This window comes from Atractosteus spatula, chromosome 22, assembly GCF_055471065.1.
Source record: "Atractosteus spatula isolate fAtrSpa1 chromosome 22, fAtrSpa1.hap1, whole genome shotgun sequence".
NCBI lineage: Eukaryota > Metazoa > Chordata > Actinopteri > Semionotiformes > Lepisosteidae > Atractosteus > Atractosteus spatula.
Window position 1 is genome coordinate 1,587,396 of NC_142727.1, and position 25,517 is coordinate 1,612,912.

General features: G+C 50.4%; 2 protein-coding genes across 4 annotated transcripts in view; both read left to right on the forward strand.

Annotated features, from left to right (window-relative positions):
- The first annotated feature begins 1,135 nt into the window (after window positions 1–1,135).
- casp2 (caspase 2, apoptosis-related cysteine peptidase) lies at window positions 1,136–15,936 on the forward strand. 2 transcript variants are annotated; one of them, XM_088939499.1, is made up of 11 exons: window positions 1,136–1,156; window positions 6,649–6,799; window positions 7,437–7,595; window positions 8,127–8,199; window positions 8,711–8,802; window positions 9,422–9,601; window positions 10,065–10,193; window positions 10,841–10,931; window positions 11,965–12,111; window positions 12,211–12,320; window positions 12,418–15,936. In XM_088939499.1, exons 2-11 carry the CDS (start codon window positions 6,650–6,652, stop codon window positions 12,550–12,552), a joined length of 1,266 nt encoding a protein of 421 aa, XP_088795625.1. In that variant the 5' UTR covers window positions 1,136–1,156; window position 6,649; the 3' UTR covers window positions 12,553–15,936. The 2 variants fall into 2 exon arrangements, with proteins under 2 accessions (XP_088795625.1, XP_088795624.1); XM_088939498.1 differs by lacking the exon at window positions 1,136–1,156 and adding an exon at window positions 4,324–4,701.
- Window positions 15,937–17,719: 1,783 nt separating this feature from the next.
- clcn1b (chloride voltage-gated channel 1b) overlaps window positions 17,720–25,517 on the forward strand; it is a 28,723-nt gene continuing 20,925 nt past the window's right edge. Inside the window, exon 1 of one of the 2 annotated variants that reach the window (XM_088939497.1) lies at window positions 17,720–17,791. In XM_088939497.1, the coding sequence (XP_088795623.1) occupies window positions 17,741–17,791 (51 nt within the window). In that variant the 5' untranslated portion in view covers window positions 17,720–17,740. Of the gene's footprint in view, window positions 17,792–22,890; window positions 23,216–25,517 lie in introns of those variants that run through there. The other variant, XM_088939495.1, reaches the window with a different exon arrangement.

Below are 25,517 nucleotides of genomic sequence, written 5' to 3' on the forward strand. Positions count from 1 at the left end.
TGTGTGGAGAAGAGGAAGACACGCCTTGGTTGTTAGTACTGTCGTCTGTGTTGCTGTGTGGATGTTATGCCATCCGTTTTTTTAAGAGCTTTATCCAGTTCAGGGTGCCGGGGGAGCAACGGGCAGAAGGCAGGGTACACCCTGGGTGGGACGCCAGTCCATCACAGGGCAGACACACACACACACTCACAACAGCTCCGTGAAGTTGCCCCCCCTACAGACAGCACAAACGATAAAAACCCACCTCATTCGTTAGTGCTGCGTTTGTGCCGTTGAAAGTAACTTCCCAGCTTCTTTCTTTCCCGAGATATAGCGCCTTGGTTTCCCGGTGATCACGTCACCATGCACGGTGACTTTGACCTCCAGTGACCCGTCTGCCGAGTCCAAGCGCCTGTTACCGGTGCGAGAGGAACAGCTCTGCAGTTGTGTTCCTCTGTTTGCCCGGGTGGGGGGCGGCGGTGGATTTTGCAGTTCATATCCGTGTCTTCTGTGCGTTTGTGTGAGCAGGAAGATTAAATCTGTCACGAACATCACAGTCCCTAATCAGAAGAGCTGCGGGTGTAGTCTCAGAAAGCGAACAATTGCATGTTGTTACCAAGAGGCTTGAACGAGCAGCTCTTAATACTTCGTCGCGGTGTGGTTTTTAAAAAAATCTGAAGAAGTGATCAGTCTCTCCCCGTCTGCTTCAGCAAACACGCGCACCGAGGGACGTGTGAAGATTCGACCCGTCAGCCACGTGTTCAAAAAGCCTCGAATCTGCAACTTTACGACCAGCAAGACCACTGTTGCACTTCTTATACAAAGCACACTCGTCAACGTGAAAAAGATCCGGGGTGTTTTTTAAGGGGCGCTACGTACGAGGTTGTCGCGGGTAGTAAATAACACAGCCGAGAAGCAACACTGGAAAGTCCACCGTCTCACACCTGCGGACCGCGGCAATACCGGAAACATTTTTTGTTTTCACATAACAGAAGTGAACACATATCTGAATTATTTCATAGACTGTCATGATCCGTGTGTTTGTATTTACAGGGGTCTTGTGCGCAAACATGAAGCGATGAGCTCACAGCCCGTGTATCTCTGTTTCCGGCCAGTCTTGGTGTAGAGCAGCGTGAGCGCACACCTGCCCTCTGGAGACACAGGTGTGGATCCTCAGGTGAGGGCGAGTCTTCTGCAGTCTGCAATGTACTGACCCAGACACGTCTGCTTGTCCTGCTCCGTGAAGGTGCCCACCCGCCCGTCCAACAGCGCAAACGACGAAACTCACCGCAATCGTTTGTGCCGGCTTGTGTCGCTGTAAGTAGCGTTTGTGCTGCTTATTTCCGAGATATAGCGCCTTGGTTTTTCGGGTAATCAAGTGACTACCTACAAGGAAGTTTAAAGGTACCAACAAACTCGGTACTTGGACTCCTGATTGTGATGAAAACAACGGGGGCAATTTGTTTTCCGAGTCTGTCTGGTCGGGTGGGGTGGATGTTTCAATAAATTTCAATATAGCGCCTTCTCTTCCTGGCTTTGACGTCACTCTGTGACGTACAAAACCGCACAGTCACGACCACCAGATCTTTCAGTTGTGATCTTTTGATCAGTTGACCCCAGACTTTGCAGCCTTTACGCGAATTAACATTCACATTTTTATTCACATTTGTAGGTATTAGTTTCAAGATCGATATAATTTAACAATAAAAAACAAAATTGAAAGCACGAGCATAATAATATAATGATGATAGTCTTTACATTTCTATTCATTTTTGAAGTACAAAGCAGAAGGTGTTTCCCCTACCTTAAATATACGATTACACTTGTTCAAATACCATGTATTCATTACAGAAAGCAACGGAGACAGTTATATTGCGAATAAAAAAATGTATTTATTTAGTTACTTTATTGATTACCGTGTCAATAAAGACGTTAAAAAATAAGCCAATGTAGTTATTTTGAAAATAAGTGAAGCATTTTAAAACTAGATTCTCAGTGACCGTGAGCAAGCCGGTCCACCTGGCGCTGCTGGCGTGAACAGCTCTCAGAGCCGTGATTGGCTAAACCCCCGAGCAGCTCGGGCCGCGATTGGGTGAAGAGTGAGACTCGACACTCTGATTGGGTGAAGAGTGAGAATCGACACTCTGATTGGGCAGAGCGCCACAGCGGAAGTTCAGAGAGCATGTAGACACACAGGTGATGGATGCTCTTCTTGGTCCAGATACTGTAGCCCCGGTGAACCGTGTGTGCTGTATGAGCACGCTGGATATACAGTAACACGTCCATTGGTTTCCAGTTACTGATCAATCTAAGAGAAGTCGCACTGAGGTCAAAACTGAATAGCAAAGAATGTCATGGCATCCACAGCGCGTTCACGACTCCGACAGCATGTCACGATAGGAGTGCGCGCATCCCGATCACATCGCTATACCTATTGCGACTGGCGCATCACGATCATGGAGCCACCGTCTCGACATCAAGCCCGTATATCGCGATATGACATACCCTGACAAAAATGCCCCGCCCCCATGTCGCGACATGATAGACCCTATATCGCGATATGACATACCCCGGCAAAAATGCCCCGCCCCCATGTCACGACATGCTAGACCCTATATCGCGATATGACAAAACCGGTCACACCCATGTCGCGACATGAAGCCCATATATCGCGATAGGGCATATCCTGACAGGATATGCTGACCCCATGTCGCGACACAAAGTCCATATATCACGGCGACACATCCTATCTGGGTATATCATGTCCTGATATGAGACCTTTGTTGCGACAGCGGTGTCAGGGTTGCATGGTAGCAAGGCGCCAGTCGTGATATACACTGCCGCGATATACATGCGATATACATGGGGTCCCTATCATGACATGCTGCGGAGGTCTTGGCGGAGGTGTGGCGCGACGGTTACCCGTTTGGCAGCAGCGTGTCACGGCAGGGAAAGAAAAGAAAAACGTGTCTTAGAAAATAAAAACCACAGATCTTACAATCGCGGTGATTTTACGTACACTTTACGTACAAAACCAAGGCGCTATATCACGGGAACGAAAGCAGGACAAACGCTACTTTCAACGGCACAAACGAGTGAGGTGGGTTTCGTCGTTTGTGCTGTCTGTAGGGGGCAACTTCGCGGAGCTTTTACCTGCCTTTAAATACTCAGCGGACTTGAGCATGACATAGTTACTGATCAATCTAAGAGAAGTCGCACTGAGGTCAAAACTGAATAGCAAAGAATGTCATGGCATCCACAGCGCGTTCACGACTCCGACAGCATGTCACGATAGGAGTGCGCGCATCCCGATCACATCGCTATACCTATTGCGACTGGCGCATCACGATCATGGAGCCACCGTCTCGACATCAAGTCCATATATCGCGATATGACATACCCTGACAAAAATGCCCCGCCCCCCATGTCGCGACCTCACGGCACAAACGAGTGAGGTGGGTTTCGTCGTTTGTGCTGTCTGTAGGGGGCAACTTCGCGGAGCTTTTACCTGCCTTTAAATACTCAGCGGACTTGAGCATGACATAGTTACTGATCAATCTAAGAGAAGTCGCACTGAGGTCAAAACTGAATAGCAAAGAATGTCATGGCATCCACAGCGCGTTCACGACTCCGACAGCATGTCACGATAGGAGTGCGCGCAGCGGACTTGAGCATGACATACGGCACCAGAAGAAGGTGCACGCACGCGTGGGTTTCAGAGGCTGGAGTAAATGCATCGCCCCAAGGGTCGTATCGAGTGAGGCGCCGTGAGAATACAAACTGCGACGGTGTTACAATATTATGTTCTGAAGATCGTGTTTGATCCTTCATGATGCTTTGAAACTTGTATGAAACGCACTATCCTATTTGTGAGACGTCGTGACAGCAGGAGCGACAACATTTGATACGTTTCCCAACGGTTATGAACCTGTAAATTGAAGTTGAACGTGTACATTTATTTTTTTAAGGGTTTTTTTAATCGGACAAACATTATATTCTACGCCGTTTGTCTGTCCCTATCCCTTTAACAACCTCCCATTTTCCCCTTTTAGGACTCCGCGCCTTTTCTTCGTCCCCGCCCCGCCTACGTCAGCGGGGTTTTCAAACCGCCCTCAGTCCAACGTCTGGTCCCTCCTCCTGGCTCGGCGGTTGGTTCCTGCCCATGTCACTCGAAACCTTCCCTTGCTTCCCATTGGCTGATTTGGAAAGGGGTCCGCGGCAATTCAAAAAGTCCAAGGGCCGCCCCTCCCCCTGCCTTCTCACTACTCGTTTGTAATTGGGCCGTGCCTATGTCCGTCAGAGACTCCTCCCCGTTCTATTGGCTGAGACGGACGGTCCTCCGCCGTGTTGGGTCCCGCCCCCTCTGGTGTGTGCGCGCGAGGCGGCGGAGGGGGGGGGCCGGATTTGTTTTGCTCTCGGATTCCGCAGATGTTCGTTAGTTTTTAAAGCTACACGTTTATTTATTTTTGTTTTAAAAAACGAAATTATTTCAGTAACTTCGCGGGCCACAGCATGAAACGCCGGGGTGTTTTGTTATTATTATTATTATTTTATTTTTATTTTCCCCCGCAGCCCGAGTTCTCGTCTGGTTTCCGTGAAGAAAGCAGAGCAAAGCTGTAGGCGCTTGGGCGAGTGATGTTTCCGTCTGTGAACGGTTTTTTTTTTTTAAATATCGTCTCCAGGGTTTTTTTTTCTTTGTTGGTCGTTTTAATTTTCTGAAAGGTAAGGACAAAAAGACCCCCACAGAGTTGATGTGTATCCGAGGTGTTTCAGCCGTGAGGCGGTGGAGAGAGAGAGAGAGAGAGAGAGTGTAGCGGCCGGGTCCCGGAAGCGGCCACCTGGCTGTCGGTGAGACCGGATCCACCTGGACCCGCCGCCGCCGCCTGAGCCCAGGGCCCAGTGAGGAGGTGCAAGGAAGCACCTGTCGCCCCTCGGCCTCCTCCGGCTCGCAGGGCCTGGGCCTCGCGTCCGCTGCGTGTCCTACCCCCCCGGGAGCCCCGTGTCCGTGAAGCCCTCGGACCCGGTTGTCCCCCCGAGTGAGCCCACGCCTGGGGGGGGGGGTGGTGGTGGTGTCGGCCCGGGACGTTTCGCGTCGGTCGTCTGCCGTGCGGACGGTGCAGCGCGGATCAGGAGTTTGCACCGAGGGTGGCGGGAGTGTGGAACAAGCTCCCCCTCCTCCTCAGCCCTGTGGTGGACGCTAGTACTCTGGCTTCTTTAAGGAAACAGCCTGACGAGAGCCTGGGCTCAAGTAGCTATTAAGTATCAGAAGGGCCTCTAACCTTTCTTATTAAAGACAGGTGCCTACAATTAAGCAGCTAATTAAACAGTTATTGGCAGTAATTGAAAAACTGTTTTGTTTCAATAATTCTATTTGCTGTTGGAGAGAAGCTGGGGGGGAACAAAGCTCAGGAAGGCTGGGGCCCTCCAGAAGCTGGGTCAGACGGCACGGTGTTAAACTGGGGGCTGCGTTCGTGACCTCTTCAGCCAGGGAGACCCTGCGAGACCCAGCCCAGTGATTGTTACAGTCAACCATTAAGCCCCTCACTCCTGCTGACCCGGAACGGGTTCAGCGTGACCCCGTTAAAGGTGGTGGTGGTGGGGGGGGGTTGGATTCGGGAGTAACGGGTCGTCTGGGGGGCAGGGGTTCCCGATTCGGGTTCGTGGGACCGGGCTGAGCTCTTGACTGGACCAGCACCAGCACCTCGGCCCGGCTTTACAACCTCCGCGGGCGTCTTGGTCCCTCTTCTGCTTTCTTCTAGAGCGGAGGTTGTTCATGTTCAACCCCCAGCCCCCGATCAGGAGAGGGTCACGCAGCCTAGCCTGTTGGATAGGGGATGCCCAGGACCTGCGTCGCAGACCCCTGGTTTATTCGTTATCTGTCTTGACCGTGAGCGTATTTGAACACGTGAAGTCCTCTTCAGTGTGGCTGATGCGTACTACTGAGAAACGCGTTGTGCAGTTCTGGTGACGACTGCTTCACCAATAAGTACATACGGTATCTCAGGTATGAAATATCAGGCTCCTGTTCCACAGCACTGTGCTCCACTCCAGGTTTTAAGATCCGCACCTCTGCGCGGACTGACTCGAGCAGGCGACAAGCTCGCAGTGGAGGTGCGGGGTGTAATTATCGAACAGTTTTTTTTATTTTTGGCTTCAGCGGTGCAGTTTGTACCGGAGCACCGATTCCCAATCCCATCCTGGTGACCCCCCACACCTACTGCTTTTTGTTCCAGCTGAGCCCCACAGTTCACCAATCAAACCCCTTCGTTCACTTAATAATCAGATTAATTAGAACTGTTTGTCCCCAGCTCTTCAACATGTTGTGAAATAAAATCCCAGACTTGTGACTAGGAAAAAAAAAAATGCAACTTCAATGGAAGCAACTTCTTCGACAAGGGAAGGCGTCAGTGATCTCATGAAGGTGGGCTGGAATGAAAGCTGGCAGGTGTGTGGGGCACCAGGAGCACGGCACTAGCGTGCACAGTCGGTCAGACCTGGATCCTGGTCAGGCTATTGCTCTGTGATGTTAGCTGTTGTCACAGTCCTCCTTGTTGCTTTTGGTGTTCCATTGTAAACGCATCTGTCGGATGGTGCTGTGCTGCTGTTCAAACATTCTTCTCTCCCTGGGTGACAGTGTGTGTTAACACTCTCTCTCGCCCTGCGTGTCAGGATGAAGAGTCAGTGTGGGATGCTGCCGTACCACCGGGAGGCGCTGCGACGGTGTTCGGTGGCTTTGTGCAAAGACTTGGTCATTGATGAGCTGGTTCAGCACTTGCTGTCAGACAGCATCCTCACTGAGAGCATGGCGGAGAGCATCATGGTGAGTAGAGCATGTGCTCTCTGTCCAGGAGCCTTTGTGCGTCTGATCACCTTTACGTGCGTGATTCCTGCCCCTGTCTCAGCAGAGCTGCGTGTACAGGTGCCGTACACACATGTATCGTAAACTAGGGGAGCCCTGGTCCAGTCAGTCTTATAGGTCACCTTACAGCACCAGTTGGTTTAAGACTAGGAACATTTGTAAGTCATTGACCACTTACACAAGTAACGTGCTTATTTAAAGGAGATTGTGTCTGTGAGGATTGAAACATTCAGGTTTGTGTTATAAATGGTCTCTGAATTGCTAATGCTGTGATTGTCCTGTTGTCCAATACTGCTGGGTTAATGCTGGCACATGAATTCTGCCTGAGAGTGGACACCCTTGCAGTAAACTTTCTCTGTCTGTCTGACAGTAAGGCTGAGACCAGTATTTGTAGTTGAAAACAGGAGGAACTTTGAAACAAATGTCCTTGTTTGTCTCTTCTTACGTTTTTCTGCCTTTGTGTGTGCAAGTGACCAGATGAGGCTTTTTTAGAGTGCAGTTGTAAAGCTGTGTGGGAAATATGAGGAAAATGTGCCTCTAAATGTTATGTTGTATGTGTCTTTAATGCTCTACCTTGCCTGCCTGTCCCCCCTCCCAGGCCGACAAAACGTCGTTCCAGAGGAACAGGGCTCTGCTCTCCCTGCTGCCGAAGCGCGGCCCACAAGCCTTCGAGAGCTTCTGCACCGCGCTGAGAGAGACAGAGCAGCAGCACCTGGAGAGCCTGCTGAGAGACCGCGCCGAGAGGCAGAGGGGCGCTGTGAGTGAGGCAGGGGGGCAGGCTGAAGGAACTAGGGGGTCGAGTGTGAGGGCAAGAGAGCTTCCGAAATCAGGGTTCTAGAAAAAAGGCTGAGTCACTGCAGTGACAACTGTACTAACAGACTGGCTGTCATTTCACAAGGAGGGGGCTGAGTCCCTGCAGTGAAGACTGTACTGACGGTGTCCTTACAGAGGGACGGGGCTGAGTCCCTGCAGTGACAACTGTACTAACAGACTGGCTGTCATTTCACAGGGAGGGGGCTGAGTCCCTGGGGTGACGACTGTACTAACAGACTGGCTGTCATTACACAGGGAGGGGGCTGAGTCCCTGGGGTGACGACTGTACTGACGGTGTCCTTACAGAGGGACGGGGCTGAGTCCCTGCAGTGACGACTGTATTGACGGTGTCCTTACAGAGGGACGGGGCTGAGTCCCTGCAGTGACAACTGTACTGACGGTGTCCTTACAGAGGGTTGGGGTTACTGCTCTGGTAACTGCAGGGGTGACAGTGAATTTGCTTTGTGTGTTTCAGAAGTGTGGGGACTTCCCTCTGCCCCTGCCAACACAGGAGGACACCATGAAGGCCAAGAGAGCCAGGACACAAGGTGAGGGTCTGCTGTACGTACTCTATACACGCACGCACGCACGACACTGCTCTGCATGCAGGTACGGAGCTGCACTGCTACACTGCACACACTGTCCACGGTGTGTATAAAGATTCCTAAAGTTTGCATTTCAATTTTTGGAGTTATTTTCAAACAGCACTGTTAGGTGCTGGCTCATCTTATCTATTGATAATGTGTTCAGACTAAGTTAGATTCCTATAACTTGCCCAGTGATAATTGACCATTACCTAAGCCCATTACTAAGACATTGTCATCACAGCCGTTAGCATGAATTAGGAGAGCCCCTGACAAATCAGAAGTTAATGGCAGTATCAATCTATTTTGGGTTATGGCTCATATCTAGCTTGTCCTGCATGGTGTGAGAGTGTAAGTCTAACACGTGGATAATAATCGCAGCAGCTCAGTGCATCTAAAGTGCCGAGAAGCAGCGCAGTGTAGCAGCAGGGGTGTTCCCGTGGCAGTGACGTTCTTGCTGCTGTGTGGCTTTCAGAGACGATGGAGTACTGTCTGGATGCAGACGGGCCGGCTAACATGGGGGTCTCGGCCTGCGCTGAGGACTTCTACTTAAAGCACTGCCAGCAGGTAATGACCTGGACCTGGCCGCGGCCCCGAGGACACGCCGCCAGAGCCCCCGAACACGGCCCTGCATTTTTCACTAACACGGTGTGCTTCAGTGGCAGAATGATTACAGAAGTGCAAATCCCCTTCAGCGTTTTTTTTTCTTTGACTCCAATATCCCCGTGGACGTTTGCAGACTGAAGTACAGCGTTTGAGTCGCGAGGTCGCTGGCCACCCAGCGCAGTGCTGTGGGGGGTTTGGCACGAGCGCCTTCGCTGTGTTTCCCACCACAGCGCCCTCTCCTGGGGTTGGAGTCCTCACGCCCGCAGCGCTTGTGCTGTTGTCCTGGGCTGGGGCAGGGGGGATCATACACTTCCAGCACATTGATATTTACAAGCAAGGACTGTCCTGCCAGTGGAGTGCGGGCAGTGGACAGTGTGCGACTCTGTGGGGTCTTTTTTCTTTGTATAGTGGTTAAACAGCAGTTTAATTTTTCTTTATTCTGTGTTAATTTCTTAGAAGTGAAATCCAGGCACCCCAGCTGTAGTGTAGTGTTGATTTTCTCCATGTCAGGAGCTGGCAGCACGAACTCTCTCCTTGTCCGGTGCTTGTCTCAGCTGCCTCCCCCTCCCCTCTCTTTCAGTCATACAAGATGTCCTCTCGTCCCAGAGGGCTGGCGCTGGTCATCAGCAATGTGGACTTCCAGCCCGTGACCCCTGACCTGGAGCCGCGGGCGGGCGGGGAGGTGGACGAGGAGACGCTGTCCCGGCTGTTCACCGAGCTGGACTTCAGGGTGACCGTCCACCGCAACCAGACCGCACAGGTACAGCGAGGAGCTCTGGGCGCTTGTTCAGCACTCCCTCTTCTCCCCTCTGCCCCTTCTGCTTTCTCAGGCCGACGGCTAATGACGTGCAAGTCGACCGGCAGCAGCGCTGGCACCTTCTGGCCTGGGGTGATCAGAGCTGAGCAGCTAAGCACAGCTGGACCTGGTCTGTACTGAGAGGGGGGACCCCTGGTCACACTGGGCTCCTGGAAAAAGTGCGTTCTGGTCAGGACAGAAAAGATTACAAACAAGAGGATGCTGTGCTATTGTACGCGAGTTCAGCGGGTCCTGTTGCATCTCGGTGCTGTCTGCCGTGCAGAGGGGAACGGTCTGGGGAAAAGCGCAGTTCTGCCCTGCCTGCTCTGGTCTTGCTCCTCTTGTGCGTCACACACTCTCTCTCCCTGTACTGTGCGGGTGCACCGTGGTATGCCTGTATTCACCCCTCTCCCCGTCTCGCCCTCAGGAGATAAGGGCCAGTCTGGAGCAGTTCTCTCAGAGCTCAGAGCTGCGGGCGGTGGACTCCAGCGTGGTCTGTCTCCTCTCTCACGGCGTGGAGGGGGCAGTCTATGGCACCGACGGGCAGCTGGTGGAGGTCTGTCGGCACCCCGTGGTCTGTCCGTTCCTGTGTCGGTCTGAGTGCCTTGTCGGTGACCGTGTCCTGTGTCTGTGCGTCTGTCGGGGTCGGCTTGAGTGCCATCGGCTGGCCGTGTCAGTTGACACAGTGCCTCTTGTCTGTTTGCATCCCAGTCAGTGGCAAGCCCCTGTCTGTGTGTCTGAATTCCAGTCTGCAACTGGTCTGTTTTTCCAAGCAGCCTGCAAAATACTCAAGTACTGGTGTGACATAATCAGCTGCTCTTTCTATATCCGTATCTGTCTGCATTTATCAGTATAGCCCTGTCTCTCAAGGGCTCTCTTTCCCTGTAAGAGGAATTCAGTAGCATTCTCTCTGCATCTCTCCTTCTCTGGATGGACGATTCACCATCTCTCTTCCTCTGCATAAGTACTTAAGTGTCGCTCTCTCACTGCATCTCTCTTCCTCTGTTCGGTGAATAAATATCAGTCTCGCTGTCTTCCTCTTCCTCTCCACGAGTACTTCAGTATCTATCTCGCTCCCTGTGTCTCTTTTCCTCCTGTGAGTAAGTGGCTGTTGCTCTCGCTCTCTCTCTCCTTCTGTATGGAGAAGTGATGATCACTCTTGCTCTGCACAGCTAACTCAGTCTCTCTCTCTCTCCCCCTCAGCTGGACTGGGTGTTGGAGGTGTTTGACAACGCTCACTGCCCCCAGCTCCAAAACAAGCCCAAAATGTTCTTCATACAGGCCTGCCGGGGAGGTAGGTACTCTTGTGCGTCTGGTTTTACCTCTCGCTAGCAGGGCATTCTCTCATACTATACTAGCCAAGAATTAAGCTATTACTCTAGCTAAGAATTCCTAGGTGTTAAGCACTGGGCTGACTACAGAAGCCCTTGTGTGCCCTGTCCGGGCAGTCAGCTGCTGGACCGACAGGGCTATCGGCTCCTTTCCCCGTTTATTCGGGGAGCCCCTCGGGCTGCGGTGCTGGGTGTAGGGATGTCACGGTGTGAGACTTTGATGGTACGATTATAGTCCCAGGTAATGTCACGGTTTTACGTTTTATTTTTCAGGTAATTTATTTATTACGAGACACTATGGAGGGAAAAAAAGACACAAAGCATGGCATAATTAAACATTTTATTGTTTTTTTATAGTTTTTTTTGTTCATAACGTTCTTTCGGTCCTGCAAATAAAACACGTAAGCCTACTTTATATTAAAAACATTAACATGATGGGGAAAAGTAGGCACATTTCAGAATTCACTGTAGCTGCCTTGAGAAGCCAAAATAATGCAAAATAGATATCTGATGCTGATTAGATGTGTTTGAACCTTTGACAGCCACTTTTTTTCGGCACGTTTTGTGAATTGGATATCCGTCGTCTTCCACTTCCCCCTGATCATTTTTTAGATTTTCAAAATGCTCCCACACTGCCGACTTAAGGTGCTTTCTTGGTGGACACAACGCTGGGGCGTCGTATCCCTCTGTCATCTTCACAGCACGTCTGCTCTCTGTGGGCTAACTGAGGTGTTGTTGGGCTAGCCGGCTGAGCCGAGCCGAGCCAGGCACTCCGCACACACGCGTGTGTCCTGAATTGTTCAGGACAACATGGAACTCGAGGCTTCTGAAATAAAATTCTACCGTAGCCTCTAAAATTCTGAGGGTTCGGAAACCATGACGTTTTTAATCGTGGTGGATAGTGAAACCGGTCAATCTGCACATCCCTGGGTGGGTGTGGTGGGAATCCCCTGCGGTCTCACCGCGGGCCCCTCTCTCTCTCTCGCTCTCTCCCAGAGGACACCGACAGTGGCGTCGACCAGAGCGACGGGCCGGAGCGCACCTCCTCCCCGGGCTGCGAGCAGAGAGATGCTGCCAACGAGGTGGTGAAGGTCAAACTGCCCCAGAGGTCTGACATGATCTGTGGGTTCGCCTCCCTGAAAGGTGAGACGCGGAGGGAGGGGGTTAGAGAGAGATGGGGAGGGACAGCGTGTGTGCCGTCACCCTCGGCGTGGACTGACGGTCTCCATGTTAACCCTGCAGGCACCGCGGCCATGAGGAACACCAGGAGGGGCTCCTGGTTCATCCAGGAGCTGAACAGCGTCTTCAGGCAGAGGGCCAGAGACAAGCACCTGGCCGACCTGCTGGTGGAGGTAGGGAGGACCGCTCCCCCGAGTGCGGCGTTCGTGTCCTCCCCGGCCCGGCCTGCGCGCTCGGATTAAGGGCTCCCTCTTTCACCCCCTCTCGCAGGTGAACGCTCGCATCAAGCAGAGAGAAGGCTTCGCCCCAGGAACGCCATTCCACCGCTGTAAGGAGATGTCTGAGTTCACCAGTTCCCTCTGTAAAGACCTCTACCTGTTCCCAGGGTACCACCCCAAACAGTGACACTCGCCCCCCAGCTATCGACCCTAACACTCCATACACACTTGGACACGGCCTGCAGAAACACTGATTCTCACCCGGACTGTGACCAGGACTGCCGCTTGTGCCCTGCTCTTCCGTGCCTGTTCTCAGTATGACTTCATGTTGGGGAAAGTATTTTCGGGGGCTCAGCCGGTGAAGGTGCCTGACTGAACCTTATGCTTGGGGCTGTCCCTCTCCTGCCTCCTGGTACCTGTTGCTGCATCATTAGCTGTCAGTGTGACTGGGCTGGGGGCGCTGTGGGGCTCTCAGTGTTGTCAGTGAGAGAGATGGCTCCCCTAATCAATCAGTTTGCGGCAGCTACTTGTTCTTCTTCTCTGGTGTCTGACTGTCTGACTGTAAAAGTGGGAGATGCAGCGCAGTTTGATTTTATGTTGGGGGTTTTTTTAAATTTGAAATTTGCCAGTTATTTATGCCGTACGCTCACCCGCTGGGCAGCTGTTCAGAGACTGTCAGTGTCCGGCAGGCGAGTCTGTGCCCTTCGATGCAGGGCGCAGGTCTCTAGCTGACCTCTCTGCAGGCCGCTAGGTGCTTGCCAGGCCACTGGAGGCCTCCTCGCTCCTCGACACGGGGGATCCTGGTTAGTGACACGTCTGGACCGCATGAGCTGCCGAGCTCAGCCCTTACTGCTTGAGCCACTCAGGAACTCCTGCGGTCAGTCTGTTTAACCCCGGGGGGATTCAGGTCCAAGCCAGGGCTCAAACACGGTTGCGGGTGTCGTCTGGTTTCAGCTCGGGGTGGGCCGCTTTCGTTTTCTTGGTGGTGTAGGCTTTTCTCTGTGCTCAGTCCTCGGAAGGCCTTCCATCAGAGACTGGGACTGTTGTAGGGTGTGCCGATTCCGATTATGTACGTGGATATTGAGACAAAGTGCAGTGACTATTTTTAACGTAGTGTAAACTATCGGTTGGCCAGCTAATAGTCAGTAAGGCCTTGTGGGAGTTGTAGTTTTAGCAGACAACTACACCCCAAAAGTGTGAACTTGCCAAGGTTACAAAGGGCTGGTGGAGGGTTCCACCTTCCGTCACAGAATGCACGTGCGTACAGTATGTGTTTTTATGCACACTGAAGGACTTGAGAAATGCAAAGCTTTTTGTTTTCTAATTGTTACTAACCCTGCTTAGAATGCTTATCTTCAAATATGGGCTGCTTCTCCAAAGTTATTCAGTGTGTAAACATACATGTACTGTATATGTAATCTCCCAAAACCAGCATTGTACGTACATTCTGTGACAGAAGGTGGAACACATAGAAGACGAGTCCCAGTTTCTTCCACCAGGGAAGTGCAGCAGATATTAAGTATGGCCTCGCAGTACAGCAGTGCAGGTAGAGAATTGCTTCACCAGTTGAATTAAGGGACAGTTTTTAAGAGGCCAGTGGAAAGGACCTCATCTGTAGGATGGTCACCACACTGGGGCATCATCTGGGTAAATTCTCTACCCTAGGGAAGAGCGCCACCTACTGGTCCATCAATACTGCTTATAGCTGCATCTTAGTTGTCCCTGAAGGTTTGGCCAGGCTCAGCCTTGCTTAGCTTCCGAGATCTGATACAATCAGGCTAGAATGGGACAATGCTGCTGGAAAAGTTCCAAGTGTCAGAAGCATCCTATTTCCTCCACCGGTATGACCCGTGTAGTGCCAACAGATTTGCCAGAATTGAAAACTTAAAACATGAGAGTTATCCTAGATGAGCTGTTGATGAAGGGGTGTTACTGCAGCTGAAGAGTGAGGTAATCCTGAAATCCGTGGAGGTAGTAGGTGATCTTGTATTAACAGTGACAGCAGGCTGGTTCAGTAAGCTAATGATGGCGACATTTAACTGATGTCTACAGCACACCAGTAAAACACTTAGCTGAGATCTTCAGGTCTTGTTGATTGTTCTATCTGAAAGGTTGTTCTTTATTAGTATTATCTGAACTATTTGAAGCAGGTGGGTTAGGAGGAACGGTGATGGTTTATTTTTCTTACAAAAACTTTTGTATTGGAAAAAGCAATCATTTTATAGCATGTCCTATCCAGTAGACTCATTGATTCAAGTTGCAGTGGTCTAACTGTGATCCTGGAGGCCTGGGGTGTCTGGAGGTTTTATAGTGGTCTTTAAAGCAGAAGCACCTGAAGAACAGCCTGAAATTTGTTAGTTGGTCCAATTAAGGTAATAAGGAGCAGACTGAGGTCATTAAGAGATGAGCTGGAATGAAAATCTACAGACAGCCTGTTTCTCCAGGACCACTGTTGGACTGCTCTTATTTAAAGCAATAAAAATGAAAAGAGATTTTTACAAAGTTATGCATATCTCTGTACTGTAATTATTAACAGATTCAAGTTGTTAAATGCTTCTTCACTGCCTCTATTAAACCAATGAGAATAATTCATATCTGTAATTTGTTTCCCTTTCCCTGTCCTGTGTCCTGCTGTATAGTTATACCTGTCTCCCCAGTTGTCTCTCTTGTCCTATTGTGTGTGTGCATTACCAAGAGATTCTCTCGAATATTGTATTGGCCACACTGGCTCAGCTTTCTAATTGGCAAATTGTGGAATTCTTGAGTTTCCATTCTTAACCACTAGTGTCTCCTCAAAGCTGCAGAGGAAGGGAGAGGCAGGGGGAGGACTATTACTGTAACGCAGTGCTGCTCTGAGCCCCCTTGTTGAAGACTCTTCATATCATGCTGAGCCATTTTCTCTCCCTGTCCTCTCTGTATGTTCAGAGAGCGAGAAGAGAAAACAAGAAACACTGGCAAACAGCTCAGACTCCTGTCGCATGGTAATGTGATCCACTCCAGGTTTATAGTGTAGTCAGTCGGACTCCTATTACACAACAGACTCATCTGCTTCAGGTTCTTTTGTAGGTGCGGGCACCAGGTGCTACAGATCTCAGGCTTATGTGATTTTACGCGAGTCTGAATAGTCGAAGACTGAGTTTTAGCACTTTAAAATAGATTTGCTTTTTCCTAGAAGCGCGAGTACATAAGTCCTGAAATGACTATCATTACTGGTCGTTCAGTGGGAATTAAATTATTTTCCCTCTGATTTTAAACTTCAGTGGCTTTTGCGAAGCCATAGCTGAGTCAGTGTTTGGGGATGGCTGTTTCGTTGGCAATCTGGGGTCTTTCTGGGGCTGTCTTGACGTCCCCAAGCCCTGAGAGGCAGTCCATTGACACTTTGGGGAAAAAAGAGATTCCAACAGCCCTGTCTTAGACTGAAGGCAGTTGAGTTGTCCCCCTCTGCCCCCTTGCACCTCTCATGCAAAATCTTAACTAGCACTCCAGCTTGAGGGGACTCCTGTGCAGATATAAGCCCTCTGACCATGTACTGCCAAAACCGGTCCAATAAAGGATTTTTTTATTTGTGTAACTTGTTTTGGTGTTCTGTTAACTTTTCCAATAATTGAAAAGATGATTTTGTGTTACTGCGTTGGTGAGTGTGAGTATGAGGGAATTCTATATGAAATTTAAAATAAACCCCATGTTTTCTCTAAATACTGAAAAGAAGTGGGGCATTGCTAGAGAAATATGATCTGTAGGTTATTGTTCATAAAGGCGTCTCACAGTTATTAGTTGGATAATTAGTAGTTTCATCTCTCTACCCAACTTACCATCTTAAAACGGCTCTGTGAAAATAGAAGAGTCCATTTTGTTGAATTACTTTGCATGGAAAAGAGAGATGAAACCAGTGTTTTCTTTGCTTTAGTGACCTTCTCAACAGTTGGCCAAAGAGCCCTTTACTGACCAGTTATTGAATCTCGCCAATGACATAAAAGTGTACCAGTTCCGAATTAAACATTTCTGTAAAAAGTTCTGTAAGTCGCCGTGTTGTTTAACCTCGCTGACGGGTTCCCATGAATTGTGAGGTGAAGCGGCTCTGCCTGCTCACGAGCCCCTGTAATGACTAATGTGCTGTGATCTACGAGCGAATAAGTGCAGGTTGTACAGCAGGTTTTCACTACAGAAATCTTCCAGCGTGATCTGCGTGCAGAGTCAACAAGTAAGTAATATTTAGCAGCACAACCGGGTTAACAGAGATGCATTCACAAGCCTGCATGTTTGCAGTGTCGTCTGGCTGCTTCTGAATGGCACAACCTGGTGCTGCGCTTATCTGGAAATGTCCTCTGTTATATTCATGTAAATTGGAGGTTTAACAAGTTACTGTGAGCATTTCACTTTCACTGCAGTGTGAACTGCACTTTTCAATGCTGATGCTAACCCCAAAATAAATATAAATCAAAATATTGCATTGCATTGCAGTTCCCCTTTAAATGTTCTGCTGGTCGTTTTACAGAGCGCCACAGTGGGGCAGTGCTCCCCTCTGCTCTTCCACTGCCTCAAGCTCCTCTAGTTGCTGCCTGTATGGATAAGATATATCGCGTTACGTACAGCATTTCAGATTTACATTCATCACATTTGGACCCATTCATCATCTCACATTCAAATCCACATCCATCTCCCAATTCCTCCGCACCTATTATGTTATAAATACCTTGTTCTTGCTAAATGTTACTATTGGTCTATTTGAGTGCCAGTTAGGCAGCATGTGTGTCAGTGCATCAATGTTGCAGTGTTTTGGACTTCAGTGTATCATAGTGCCTCTGACTCTTGTGTGTACAGTACAAGCACATTGTACTGTGTTTGATTTGAATGTACAGGTATGTGTATGTGACTCCCAGTGTGTGTGACAGTGTATATGACTGTGTGTGTTAGTATGTGTGTTGCAGTGTGTGTGACTGTCAGTGTGTGGATGTTGCAGTGTGTGTGACTCTCAGTGTGTGTGTATTGCAGTGTGTGTGACTCTCAGTGTGTGGATATTGCAGTGCGTGTGACTCTCAGTGTGTGTGACTGTCAGTGTGTGGATGTTGCAGTGTGTGTAACTCGGTGTGTGTATTGCAGTGTGTGTGACTCTCAGTGTGTGTGTATTGCAGTGTGTGACTCTCAGTGTGTGGATATTGCAGTGTGTGTGACTGTCAGTGTGTGGATATTGCAGTGTGTGTATTGCAGTGTGTGAGACTCTCGGTGTGTGTGTATTGCAGTGTGTGAGACTCTCAGTGTGTGTGTATTGCAGTGTGTGTGACTCTCGGTGTGTGGATATTGCAGTGTATGTGACTCTCAGTGTAAATGCTGAGCCAGGCAGGCAAGGTTATTTTTGGGTCAGTGACAGCCTGTCAATGGCCGCAGACCCAACGCACAGGAAGGCTCTGCGATACCAGCAAACTCTGGTACAAGCTTTTGATCTGTGTCTCTCTCTGTCTGTTCTCTGTGTCGGTGTGTCTGGCTCTATCCCTCTCTGGCTATCCCTCTGCCTCTCTGTCTCTTCGTACCCGCCTGTCGCGACAAACAGATGTTTTACTGAGGGGTGCTTTGAGTGTGTGCGTGTGTGTTTGAGTGCCTGTGGAGCAGCGTGCGCGTGTGTGTGTGTGTCCGCAGTGCTGGTGGTCCTGCACAATCCTGTGAGGTAGATCTGTGTTATTGGCTCTTTCTCCCTGCTTTCCAACCACGTCTGTCCAAGCAACTTGCACAAACCTGTCTTGCTTCAGCCTGTATTTTTGGATTCGGTACAGTGTCGTGTAGTAATTTATATGAGAAAATGTATATTAATGTCTCTGTACTGAGTGCACGTGGCTGTTCAAAGGGGTTGCTTATGCTTTTGAAGAAGAAATGCTTTTCTGTGTTTGTGTCCAATGCGTGCTCACCTTTTGGTATGCCTCTATGTTCAGTACACCTGTAACCCATCCAGCCCTGCTCGGCTTTATTTTTATGTGATATTTCCATCGGCAGAAGCGGTTTGTTTTTCTGAAGTAAAGGTGGAGTACGTTTCTTTCTCTGTTAGGTAGATTAAATAGGCCTGTCCAGTTCTTAGCCCCGAGTTCTCGGTGTGTCTGCTGGGTTTTCGAGGTGTCTTGGCGTTTTCAGAGCTCGATGAGCTGGGAGCTGTTTAACTGGTCCAGTTAAGCTAGTAATAAGATAATTTAGGCTAAAACCAGAGCTGGAATGAAAACCTGCTGATTTAATGATTCCATGAAAACAGTGATTTTCTCCTCATTTTCTGTCCACATCAACTGTACATTGTGACTATCTCTCTGTCCAACTGCATGTGTCTTTTAAAAGGGCACGTGGAAAAGGACAGTACAACTCTAAGAGAACGTTCTCCTCAAAAAGGAGCAGAAAAGCAGGCAAATTCTATTTCTTTAAAATATGATTAAGAATATAGCTTAAGATCAGTGTACATTGCCAGTGTTTTTGTCAACTGGCTTTTGTCTGCTGCTTAAGAATCTGATGATCAGTCTAGCAATTGAAACTGATTTTTGCACATTATGGTAAAGTTGCTGGAACACACACACACACACACCTGGAGTCCAGACTCTTACTGGACACACTGTGAACACACACACACACACCTGGAGTCCAGACTCTTACTGGACACACTGTACACAAACATACACCTGGAGTCCAGACTCTTATTGGACACGCTGTATACACACACACACCTGGAGTCCAGACTCTTACTGGACACACTGTACACACACACCTGGAGTCCAGACTTTTACTGGACACACTGTACACACACACACCTGGAGTCCAGACTCTTACTGGACACACTGTACACACACACACACACACCTGGAGTCCAGACTCTTACTGGACACACTGTACACACACACACACCTGGAGTCCAGACCCTTACTGGACAGACAGTACACACACACCAGAGTCTTATTACTAGGTGAGTGAAGTGCAGTGTTTAGTAAAGCTCCTCTGTGTTGTGGGGTTGTGCATCAGGACAGTAGTGTAATGGGTACAGGACTATGCGTTGCTGGGCCTATCGCCAGGCAGAGTGTAACACCGATGAACTGTGAGTGGGAGCAGGAATCGTGCTCGGACAGGCCAGAGCCCAGCGCTGGCAGAGAGCCTGGCACCAAGTGGCAGAGAGAGACTCCCGACTAGGGGCGCACGCTCCCCTGGGCAGTGACGACACACGCTGGAGGGTTGTGGCGTCAGTGGCTGGCGATGTCCACCGGAGGGCGCGCAGCATGCTCCCGGAGCTCTGGCAGACACAGGAGATGCGCTGGTGCTGCTGCCATGGCTGTAAGTAAGGGCTCAGGCACTGCGCCTGATGAGGCAATGCACTGCACAGTCCGTGTGTGTGCCGGCTTCCTGTCGGCTGTGCTGAGACCGGCAGCAGGGCTTTCAGATTCTCGATCGTGTTGGCACTGCAGCCAACCGCTTGAATAGCAATGAATCCACATGGGCCGTGGGAAGGGCAGTCATGTCTGGAAGGGAGAGCCAAAAGGTACGCCTTTCTCGGGCAATCGTAAAATTCTCAGGTTTGTAAGATACTAGTGATCTCTGCTGTGTGATGAGAGCAATGGACTGTGGAACTCTGTTTGAGGGTTTGTACTGTGTAACTCTTATGTCTGCTGTGTACATATACAAGAGTCTAGAGCTCTGTGTCAGTGTGTCCACATCGACTAGAAGAGTCTAGAGCCCTGTGACTGGGCTGTGTCAGTGTCCACAGGGAGTAGAAGAGTCTAGAGCCCTGTGACTGGGCTGTGTCAGTGTGTCCACATCGACTAGAAGAGTCCAGAGTCCTGTGACTGGGCTGTGTCAGTGTCCACAGGGAGTAGAAGAGTCTAGAGCCCTGTGACTGGGCTGTGTCAGTGTGTCCACAGGGACTAGAAGAGTCTAGAGCCCTGTGACTGGGCTGTGTCAGTGTGTCCACATCGACTAGAAGAGTCCAGAGTCCTGTGACTGGGCTGTGTCAGTGTGTCCACATCGACTAGAAGAGTCCAGAGTCCTGTGACTGGGCTGTGTCAGTGTCCACAGGGACTAGAAGAGTCCAGAGTCCTGTGACTGGGCTGTGTCAGTGTCCACAGGGACTAGAAGAGTCTAGAGCCCTGTGACTGGGCTGTGTCAGTGTCCACAGGGACTAGAAGAGTCTAGAGCCCCGTGACTGGGCTGTGTCAGTGTGTCCACAGGGACTAGAAGAGTCTAGAGCCCTGTGACTGGGCTGTGTCAGTGTCCACAGGGACTAGAAGAGTCTAGAGCCCTGTGACTGGGCTGTGTCAGCGTGTCCACAGGGACTAGAAGAGTCTAGAGCCCTGTGACTGGGCTGTGTCAGTGTGTCCACAGGGACTAGAAGAGTCTAGAGCCCTGTGACTGGGCTGTGTCAGCGTGTCCACAGGGACTAGAAGAGTCTAGAGCCCTGTGACTGGGCTGTGTCAGTGTGTCCACTCTCTAACCACCTGATCAGACTATTTGAGATCACTCCCTAGGGATTAGGAGAACGTAGATCTCTGTAGCTTTTTTGTCTGAGTGTGTCTGATTGACTAGAAGCAGGACGCGAGGCTGGCCCTTCTGACTGATGGAGTGGGCAGTGAGCACTGACTGATTGGAAACCCAATTCGTGCATCAGAGCAGTGGATCCGGTGTTTGCCAGTTTCCATGCCTCCAGCAGGCTGCGCGCTCTGAAGAGGTCGTTTCCATGTCTGGCAGGAGCCTGAGTCCCTGCTGTGTTTCTGTCCCTGACCGTGACTCTGTCCCCCTGTGTGTGTCCCGGCCCACCGTAACGAAACACCCAGCCTTCCATCACACTCTAGCATGTGATGGTTACCGTCACATCCATTACATGACTGCCAAGCGACCTGCTCATACCCAGAACTATCACTTTTTTTCTACGGCTCAAACTTTTAAAGGAAAAGATGTTTTTGTATGGGAGCAGGAATCATACCGGGCTTCGCGGCCTCTTTAAGGTGACAATGTCTGCGTATCTTGGGACGACCTATGATTAATTAAAATGGCGCTTCGTTAAATTAAGTAATTGGCTGGAACACGAATCTCTACTCCCCTGCTGCCCCCAGCGAGCAGAGTTCCCAGAAGAGAAGAAATTACTTCTTCACTGACAGACAGGTATTCACAGACTTCAGACGTGGGTGGTTTTGGATGACTTATGAAATATCCCAGAGCAGGACTCTGCAGGATGCTGGCCGGAGACCCATGGTCTCAGCTGCTTCCCGGGGGTGGCCGCAGGAGGAGACCCCCACAGAAGGAAGGATGAGCAGGGAGCCGCATGGCAGAGGAACAGAGAAACAGATGGACGTAACAGACTGGGGGAGAGACGCCAAGTAAAAAGGTTGAACACTGAAGGAGACAGATAGCATAGAGGATTTGCCATGTGAGAGAGACAGTGGCGATTTCGTGAGTGCAGAGTGAGACAGTGAAGAGACACAGCTAGAGTCCTGACTGGAGAGTGAGACGGTAAACAGTGAACAGGGAGCTTGTGCAGTGCTGGGTTGCTCAGTGTTGTTCTGTCCCTGTGTGCTGGGTCACACTGCAGCTAAAAATAATCCAGAGTAGAGTTACAGCAGGGTGAGAGGGAGCAGTTAGAGAGGGGCTGGGAGAGGGAGAGAGAAGAGAGGGGGCCGAGTGCGGAGAGGCAGGGGGAGATTGTGATCGAGAGTGGAGGCAGGGGGAGATCGGGGTGGAGGGTGTCAGAGTGGAGGCAGGGGGAGATCGGGGTGGAGGCAGGGGGAGATCGGGGTGGAGGGTGTCAGAGTGGAGGCAGGGGGAGATCGGGGTGGAGGGTGTCAGAGTGGAGGCAGGGGGAGATCGGGGTGGAGGGTGTCAGGGTGGAGGCAGGGGGAGATCGGGGTAGAGGCAGGGGGAGATCAGGGTGGAGGGTGTCAGAGTAGAGGCAGGGGGAGATCGGGGTGGAGGGTGTCAGAGTGGAGGCAGGGGGAGATCGGGGTGGAGGGTGTCAGATGGAGGCAGGGGAAGATCGGGGTGGAGGGTGTCAGAGTGGAGGCAGGGGGAGATCGGGGTGGAGGGTGTCAGGGTGGAGGCAGGGGGAGATCGGGGTAGAGGCAGGGGGAGATCAGGGTGGAGGGTGTCAGAGTAGAGGCAGGGGGAGATCGGGGTGGAGGGTGTCAGAGTGGAGGCAGGGGGAGATCGGGGTGGAGGGTGTCAGAGTGGAGGCAGGGGAAGATCGGGGTGGAGGGTGTCAGAGTGGAGGCAGGGGGAGATCGGGGTGGAGGGTGTCAGAGTGGAGGCAGGGGGAGATCGGGGTGGAGGCAGGGGGAGATCGGGGTGGAGGGTGTCAGAGTGGAGGCAGGGGGAGATCGGGGTGGAGGGTGTCAGAGTGGAGGCAGGGGGAGATCGGGGTGGAGGGTGTCAGAGTGGAGGCAGGGGGAGATCGGGGTGGAGGGTGTCAGGGTGGAGGCAGGGGGAGATCGGGGTGGAGGGTGTCAGAGTGGAGGCAGGGGGAGATCGGGGTGGAGGGTCTCAGAGTGGAGACAGATAAACAGTGAAGCAGGCAGTAGGAAAGGAGCTGCCAAGGGACACTGGCTGGACACAACAGTGCATTAGCACTGTACTGCGAGAGGGGGGATAAACTCACTGAATTAAGAGCTGTTGACATATAATTGTGGACTGAAAAAGCCCGTGTTAACCCTCTCTCCCCCTCTCTGCCTCCATCTCCGTGATCATCGATTCACACAGCACTATGAGCCCCACCCACCCGCTCTCTCCATCCCAGTGCAGGGACAGGTAGAGACAGGCGGAGAGGATTCTCATTCGGAGGAGAGAACAGGAGGATGAAAGAGAGAATCAATACTTTCGAAACTGTCCTGAACTTAGATCAGCTGCTGGTAAGAGTCTTATTACTGTTCTCAATCGTAGTATTAGCAGCGCTGGGGTTTCTGAGAAAGCTGGAGAGCGCTGTGTAGGAAATGAAAAAAGACAGATAAAAATGTGATGGACAGATGACTAACAGCCAGGTGGATAAAAATATGGCTGGATAGATGTAGTGATGAATGGCTGGATAGATGTAGTGACGAATGGATGGATAGATGCAGTGATGGAGAGATGGGGTGAAGAATTGGATGAATTGATGGATTGATGCAGTGATTGATGCAGTGATGGATAGATGGATGGAGAGATGGGGTGATGAATAAATGGAGAGATGGATGGAGAGATGGGGTGATGAATAAATGGAGAGATGAAATACTCGGTGAACTCTTTGGTTTGTTTGTCAGCCACGCCAATAGCAAAAAGTCCAATAGCCAAATTATTTCCGAAAGACAATAACAGGAATGATACTCTTCCGGGAGCACTGTGAAATATTCGGTGGCAGGGCGTGTCTGAAAATCAATAGATCAGACATGAGAAAGGCGAAGAAACCGAAATCCGTCGCCGTTCCTTGGCAGTCCGGTCGGTTAGCTTGCACTCACTGCTCCCTGCTCCCCCCCATCCTTCCTCCCTGTCTCTCTCGCTCTCCTCTCTATCAGTCTATCAGTAAGAGAGTCGGGTTTTATCATTAATGGCAGTGTCCAGACAGTGGCCCATTGTTGGACCTGCACTGACAGCACACACACAAACACTCTCTCTATATGTACTGTATATTTCTGCACTTAATTAAAATCTTCAATGTCAGTTTGTCCTTCAGTCACCGGGAACTTTCCACAAGCTGAATTCTTGATTTAGTCTCAGTTACCTCCTGAATCACCCAGTCTCCGCCTCCTGCAACACATCTCACTGTCTCCTGGCTTTTCTGTGTTTCTCCTACTGAGGGGCTCCCTCTCATCTTTCTTTCTTCTCCTGAAGCGTCTACACAACATGTGTCCAGTAAGAGTCTGGACTCCAGGTGTGTGTGTGTGTACAGTGTGTCCAGTAAGAGTCTGGACTCCAGGTGTGTGTGTGTATACAGTGTGTCCAGTAAGAGTCTGGACTCCAGGTGTGTGTGTGTGTGTGTACAGTGTGTCCAGTAAGACTCTGGACTCCAGGTGTGTGTGTGTATACAGTGTGTCCAGTAAGAGTCTGGACTCCAGGTGTGTGTGTGTGTGTATACAGTGTGTCCAGTAAGAGTCTGGACTCCAGGTGTGTGTGTGTGTGTGTATACAGTGTGTCCAGTAAGAGTCTGGACTCCAGGTGTGTGTGTGTGTACAGTGTGTCCAGTAAGAGTCTGGACTCCAGGTGTGTGTGTGTGTGTGTACAGTGTGTCCAGTAAGACTCTGGACTCCAGGTGTGTGTGTGTATACAGTGTGTCCAGTAAGAGTCTGGACTCCAGGTGTGTGTGTGTATACAGTGTGTCCAGTAAGAGTCTGGACTCCAGGTGTGTGTGTGTATATATACAGTGTGTCCAGTAAGAGTCTGGACTCCAGGTGTGTGTGTGTGTATACAGTGTGTCCAGTAAGAGTCTGGACTCCAGGTGTGTGTGTGTGTGTGTGTATACAGTGTGTCCAGTAAGACTCTGGACTCCAGGTGTGTGTGTGTGTATACAGTGTGTCCAGTAAGAGTCTGGACTCCAGGTGTGTGTGTGTGTATATACAGTGTGTCCAGTAAGAGTCTGGACTCCAGGTGTGTGTGTGTGTATATACAGTGTGTCCAGTAAGAGTCTGGAGTCCAGGTGTGTGTATAAGGTCTGACTCCTGTTAACCTAGTAAGGCACTTTCTTATTTCCCTGAAAAAAAGAAAACAGACGAAACTTTGTGTTTCCTTTGTTTTCTTTTCAGTGTGGAATAAACCCGTTACCTGCTCCTGCGCATGCTGACGCAGTTCCCTACTTGAACTGCTTTCTCATGGTAGTTAAACATTGACAAGCTATCGGGATTTTGTTGTGTCCTTTATCTTTGAGAGATTTATTATACAGTGAGAGAGAGGAATTGATATAATATAGTAATAGAGTGAGTGATAAAGTGGACACTACAGTACGTTACAGAGGTCTTGTGTACTTTAAGGCCATAAATGTCTTCCTGTGTCCTACAGAGACAAAGTGAAGTGTGTTTCTCTCACATCCTGACTCTCTGACGTCACTGTCAGAGCTGATGTGCGCTGTGCTGTGAGACTGAAGGACACAGTCATTCTTCATGTCAGCATGACAGCCACTGCCCTCTCTTAGCTGTCTCGTTTATCTTTGGTTGCTTTTTCATTTTCTGCTTACTCCTTTTTCTT

Bases quoted from the DNA above. Each gene is read 5' to 3' on its own strand.
- casp2 (XM_088939499.1), top strand. From the start codon at position 6,650: ATGAAGAGTCAGTGTGGGATGCTGCCGTACCACCGGGAGGCGCTGCGA. The intron at 10,194-10,840 runs GTCTGTCGGCAC...TCTCCCCCTCAG, and splicing joins CCGACGGGCAGCTGGTGGAG to CTGGACTGGGTGTTGGAGGT. The intron at 12,112-12,210 runs GTGAGACGCGGA...TTAACCCTGCAG, and splicing joins TGGGTTCGCCTCCCTGAAAG to GCACCGCGGCCATGAGGAAC.